The 6,000-nt window shown below is 52.8% G+C and overlaps 1 protein-coding gene and 1 long non-coding RNA gene across 2 annotated transcripts in view; one reads left to right on the top strand and one right to left on the bottom strand.

The window, feature by feature from the left end:
• Nucleotides 1–914: 914 nt before the first annotated feature.
• Nucleotides 915–2,224, bottom strand: LOC125911713 (uncharacterized). Its single transcript, XR_007454422.1, has 2 exons — nucleotides 2,018–2,224; nucleotides 915–1,119 (listed from the first exon to the last, which is right to left on the bottom strand). It is a non-coding gene; the product is annotated as an uncharacterized LOC125911713 (long non-coding RNA).
• Nucleotides 2,225–5,813: 3,589 nt separating this feature from the next.
• LIMS2 (LIM zinc finger domain containing 2) overlaps nucleotides 5,814–6,000 on the top strand; it is a 37,600-nt gene continuing 37,413 nt past the window's right edge. The window contains exon 1 of the mRNA XM_049615784.1: nucleotides 5,814–5,994. Within this exon, the coding sequence (XP_049471741.1) occupies nucleotides 5,984–5,994 (11 nt within the window). The 5' untranslated portion in view covers nucleotides 5,814–5,983. The remainder of the gene's footprint in view (nucleotides 5,995–6,000) is intronic.

Genomic DNA, 6,000 nt, shown 5'->3' with positions numbered 1-6,000 from the left:
TGCCTTTGCAAAAAATTCTGTTTTTAAAAGAATTCTTTCCATCGAGATTTCTTCACATTATGAATTCCCTAGGTGTAAATAAACTTTTTTGTTTGTACAAATTCAGTTCAGGACTGCATGTGGTGAGTAAAATGGCATCTGAGATGTTTTGATCAACAAGATTGATAATGCATTCACATTCAGGCAGCTCACAAGCGTATGAAACTTACCAAGAATGCTTAAAACGACGTTCATCTAACAAATATTTACTGAGCAACTTCTCTGAGTAGAGCCCTGTTCTGGGTCTGGCGGAAAGAGCAGCGAACAAGGCAAGAGTCTGTCTTGGAGAGTTTACATTCTCCATAGCATATTTATAACACGGTGTATAGCATATTTATAACACGGACACAGGTTATTTTAAACAACATGGCAATAGAGCATAACATCACTGGTTCCAACAAATAGTTGAGTGCCTGCTGTCTATCTAGCCAGCCCTCTGTTAGGTGCCGTGTTGCACAAAGTAAATAGTTTCATGCTCGGGTATAAAATTTGACTGAAAAACAAAACCCGGTTATCCTCATGAAAGCTGGATCTACGAACTGTGCACATAGTGCCTGTGAATGCCAGCCTCTGCCCCCCACGTAGCACGAGTCCGAGGAGACCCTGGGACAGTGTGTACAGCACAGTGTGAAGGATGCCCCGGAGCTGTACAACTGGGCAGCTCTGATAAGTGCTGCACAGCGTGGACGTTTGCCATGAAGAAATGATGTGAAATTTCAAGCACAAAAGGATCACAATTGTGCGCACAGTGACTGTGTGCAGATAAGACTGGAATCAGAGTATTGTTGGCACCCATCTTTGGGGGTGAAGCTCAAGGAAGTTTGCTTCTACTTCTGGGCATTTCCCAATACAATGAAAATTAAAAAAAAAAACTTGTAAAAAAATGCTTATTTATTTTTGAGAAGAGAGACAGCGTGAGTGGAGGAGGGGCAGAGAGAGAGGGAGACAGAATCCGAAGCTCCAGGCTCCAGGCTCCGAGCTGTCAGCACAGAGCCCGATGAGGGGCTCGAACTCACAGACCGTGAGATCATGACCTGAGCCGAAGTCTGACGCTCAACCGACTGGGCCACCTCAGCGCCCCTACAATGAAATTTTTATAGCAAAAGATTAGAAAATAATTAAAATCATATAAATAATCCTGAGATTTCCCTCCTTTCATGGAAAATAATAACTGGCAAGAAGGTGTCTCAGTAACTGTCCTTGGGTTATTCAAAGTAGTTGTGGGTTTTCTTTTCTCTGTGCCCTTGTAGGGCTTGGTTTTGGCGTGTGTAAGTGCTGTAAACATCAGGCCTCCCTGGGGACTCATGAACTCAGGAGTTTAGTAAATGCTCATTTTTAGCGGCTGCCAAATGGATGCCACCCTGGCAGCTGCCTCTTTTCTGGTCTCTGAATGTGGAGGGCAGCTGTGGCTCCTTTGTTCTGCTGGCCCAGCTCCTGGGCCTGCGGGGGGAATGGGCTTTCAGTGGCCCGCCCTGCAACCACCTCCCGAGGGAGGCCGGCCTTTCCTTCCTGGCTTCCTCCACCCTCTCCTGACCCCAAGGTGCCTCCGGCCCACCCTCCAGCTCAAGCGGAGCCTCTTGCCTGGGGAGAGGTGACGCTGGAATATCTGGGTACCCGTGGCGGCTGGACACTCCCAGCAGCTGCTGCCCAGTCCTTCTCCAAGTGGCTGTGCCAAGCGGGCTGGGCAGCTGCTTTTTCCGCCAGAGAAGGTGCTGGCAGCCCTCAGGGAAGGAAGCAGCAGAAGGAGGTGGAGTGGAGACTCAGCCCCCTGAGGTAGAGACACTGCATGGCGCCTGAGGGGTACTGTTTGCTTTTGAGATGTGTATGGGGCTTGGTCCCTGCCATTCCCTTTATGTCCTTTAAGTGATCATGACAATGTTGCTAATGTTGGGGTGAAGAAACAGCCCCAGGGTGGTCTGCCTCCTGGTTTAGCCTCACACACCCTTACGTGGCATGCAGATGATGAAAGCCTGCTCACCTTGGCTGGATGCTAGGCCTTCTGTGGATGAGACCAAGTGTGGACAGGTTGGGGTTGGGGATCATGGTGGTGCAGGCACAGCTGATTTTTATTCTGGACAGAGGTTGGAGATGGTTGGTGGGTTGGCTGTCCTAATGGGAAAGAGGAGGCAAAGAGAACCCCATGTGTAGAAGAGAGGTGTCCTTAGGAGCAGAGAGAGGCTGGTGCCCCTGCAGGTGAAAATCTCTGTGATCACAGTGCACAAGTGATTTCTTGTTGGACCACGCAGTGATGCTTTGTGGTGCAAACATGTGGCATTCCTGAATGCTGTTTGGGGTTGTGCGAGGCCAACAACTTGTTCCAAGTCTGTGAGTTGCATCAAGCCTGCCCCAGAGCTAAGGTAAGAGAGAACTGGCATTTTCTTTTCAGAGTCCAAGGCCAGCCTGTCTTTGCAAAGGAGTTGTGAAGCTCCGTGGTCCTGTTATACCCCTGGGTAATCCAGACCCTCAAGAAGGGTTCTGTGTTCTCCATAGGCTAAGACAACCTACCTCTGAGTCTCTTTTGTTCTGCAAGCTCTAAAAGAATTGGTGGCTTATGATTCTGCCATAATGGTAATCAGACTTCTTTCACTGAGCTCTGCTTGGGCCAGGAAGAAGGAAGGTCATGTTGGGCTGGTCAGATGATGTGTATAATAGCAGATCACTGTCTGAAGGCATGCTCCCATTTTAAAATAGAAATATTTCATTGTTAAAGGAGCAAATGATCTGCTTTCTGTGGGCGTATAGAGGCGGGTGTGCACCCACTACTCATTTTTGGCCAGGCTCCAGCTAGAGCCTCCAGCTTCTCCTCTGTGCCATCCAGGTGCTTCTCTGTCCTTCCCTGGGGATTGTCACAGGCCACTTCTGGAATACACTTTGGTTCCAGTTATACACTCCTGCTTGACGACAGCCCAGTTTAGCTATCCCCAGTGCCCCGAGGGGGAGATGCCTAAACCAGATTTGGGGGAGAGGCCCTTTGGGAAGAATGGTTAGGGTGCCTCATTTCACATGGGCCATCATTAAATAGGCATGACACAGGTCCTTTGTGCTGGGAAGGCACCCTGGCTCCTTCTGGGACCTGGGCCATGGTGAGAGACCCTGAGACTTCCTCGGGGCTGCAAGGCCCCACCATCACAGGGGGGTGGGACTTTGAATCTAGATACAAGTTGAGGCATTTTGGGATCCCCAGTTTCTCTCTGTTCTCATGCTACTAATTAGGCTGGTCTGGTCAGAGGAAGCCCAGCCCCTCCCTTGGCTCCATGAACCCTGAGCCCTACCTTAGCATCCCTGGGCACTGGGCTGGCTCAGGTGTAGCTGTCAGCTAGAGAGGGGCATGAGGGGGAAGCCCCCTGAGTCCCAGAAGAGTGTTGTGTCTGTCCTTGCTTAGAAACCCCCACTGTTTAAAAAAAAAATTTTTTTAACATTTATTTATTTTTAAGAAGAAGACAGAGCTTGGGGGGGAGGGGCAGAGAGAGAGAGAGGAAGACACAGAATCCAAAGCAGGCGCCAGGCTCTGAGCTGTCAGCACAGAGCCTGACGCAGGGCTCGAACTCACAGACCACGAGATCATGACCTGAGCCGAAGTCGGCTGCTTAGCCGACTGAGCTGACTGAGCCACCCAGGCGCCCCAGAATCCCCCACTGTTCTAAGGGTGGAATCCAAACACTAATGTGGCCCTTGTGCTCTGGCCCCCTGGCCCCTCTCCCTTATTTCCCATGCCCTCTGCCTCTCTGTTCTCCAGAGACACCACCTTCTTTCTGACCTTGAGCTCCCAAGCCCATTCCCACCTCAGGGCCACTGCCCTGGCCGCCCCCCACCCCCCCGCTGGCTCTTTTCCTCATTCAGGTTTTAGCTCCAATGCCACTCCTCAGAAGCCTTCCTTATGCCTCCAACCTAAAGCAGCTCCTCATGTTGTTCTGTTCTTTGCAGCACTGTCCCTGCCTGAAGTCACGTTTATGTTTTATTTACTGTTTGCCCCCCACCGCATGTCCTCTTGTTCACTGCTCTACCCCCAGTGCCTGAATAGCATCATTACTCTGGGATGAATGGGTGTGAGTGAGTGAATATGTGAGTGACCACTGCCAGGCAACTGCAGCTCTTTCCTGCAAATCTGCATGAGGCTGGCACATGGCTCCTTGGAGCCTTCGTATCTTCAGCAGAGCTGACTGATGCCCACAGCTGCCACCAAGCTCCTTCCTGTTGAGCTTGCCCTTGGCCCCAGGATGAGGCATGCTACATGGTCGGGTGAGCAGCAGAGGGCTCTGGTTTGGCTACAGGCACATCTTCCTGTGCTCAGCAACCATGCTAAGGAGGCTTTCAGGCTTTCAGGTAGGTGTGGGATCCCCTTGGGGCAGGGAGCAGGTCCCTGTGGTGTTCTCCCTTCTACTTTTCATCCTTTTTGGTTCCTGTAGGACCCCAACATTCAATGAACCATCGAGTCAGGCAGTCCATTTCTGGAGCACAGCCCCTGGCACACCTGTTCCTCTGCATCAGCAATTGTGGAAAGCATTTCTCCTTAAACAGGCGGATGAACCAAGAAGTCATCCATACTTGATGCTTAATCAACCATCAAGTTGCAGTAAAACACTATTTATTAGCTAGGACACCACTGCAAAAGAACTAACAAGTGCAAACTGCTCTGGTTTCAAGATACCAGCTGCTTAGGAACAGACGCCTTTATCGAGCTCATTTCTGCAGGTGTAACTCTGCATGTCACTATCAACTCTCCCTTCTGAATTCCACTGTTTATTTGTGGGTTGCTACTTTGCACTGTCATTTCTAGATAGTCTTTATCTGTTGCCAAGCTAGAAGTGATAGGATGTTTGATGTTCAGTAGGGTTAATAGATCAGGAGGCTTGGCCCTGGCCTCATGGTGTGATATTTGGGTTGCTTCCAGTTATACGCTACACTCCACAGCCCAGCTGGAAATATGTGCCTGTAGGTAGAGTGAGTGAGGGTTTTTTTTGTTTATGTAATATTTTTCTCAGAATAGATTCCGCAAATGATTCTGTGTCACAGGGGCACTTTAAAGGGCTCTTCCCTATCTTGTCAGTAGTGCTTCATCATAGAAAGGAGTGCTCGGTTCTCCTCCCCAACTCGGGCATTGGGTTTCTCCATTGTAAGGTACCTTTTGCTAGGTTAGGGGTTACTCACATGCTTGGGTGAAATGGTTATTTCCCAGGGAGGGCACTGGTCTGGCATCTCAGTATGTAGACTTAGGCTCACGGGTTGAAGGGACGCCCTCCTCTGCCTTGGGCTCCCCCGGGGTGGGACGACGTGGACTGGGGGGTCCCCAGGGCCCCCGGGAGGGAGTTGGTGCCCAGAAAGGTGTGTGTGAAGCACGGAAGCGTGAAGGTGACCCCTCCCTTGGACCTGGGGCCGCAGCAGGAGCTCGGGGCTTGGAGGCAGCGGGGAGGTGGTCCGAGCACCGTCCCTCGGTGTCCCCCAATCCTGGTCGGCCCGCCAGCGTTCGAGTTCTGGGGCGGCCAGGGACAGCGGAGCCGGGAGCGCGGGGGGGGGGGGGACGTCCCGGCGGGTTTGGGGGGCTCCTTCGTGGTTATTATAACTTCACTCCCTTTAAAAGGAAAACTATGCCGGGAATCCGGGGAGGTGGCGAGCGAAGCCCGGGCGGGGGAGGACGTGACCCGCGCCCGCCGCAGGCCAGGCTCGGGTGTCCCCAGAGCAGGGGCCGCGCCGAGTGGCAGGGCCCACCCCTCCGCCCCCACTCTCCCCGCTTCCCACCACCCCCTCGCGGGCGGGGCGAACCCCACCCCTGCCCCCCCTCCCCACCTCGCGGGCTGGGCTGCGCGGCGGGCGGAGCCGCTCTTGGCCTTTTTTGGGCGTCTCCCCGCTCGGCTCCCGGGAGGGACCTGCGGGCTGGTGCTCCGCCGGCTGCGGAGGCGTCGGAGGGGGTCCCGAGGCGACCACGGGCTCAACGCGCGCGGCCACAATGACGGGAAGGTAACA

The sequence above is a fragment of the Panthera uncia genome, assembly GCF_023721935.1.
Source record: "Panthera uncia isolate 11264 chromosome C1 unlocalized genomic scaffold, Puncia_PCG_1.0 HiC_scaffold_3, whole genome shotgun sequence".
In the NCBI taxonomy this organism is placed as follows: domain Eukaryota; kingdom Metazoa; phylum Chordata; class Mammalia; order Carnivora; family Felidae; genus Panthera; species Panthera uncia.
Note: the sequence above shows the minus strand (reverse complement) of the source record. Positions and strands in the feature narration are given on the sequence as shown.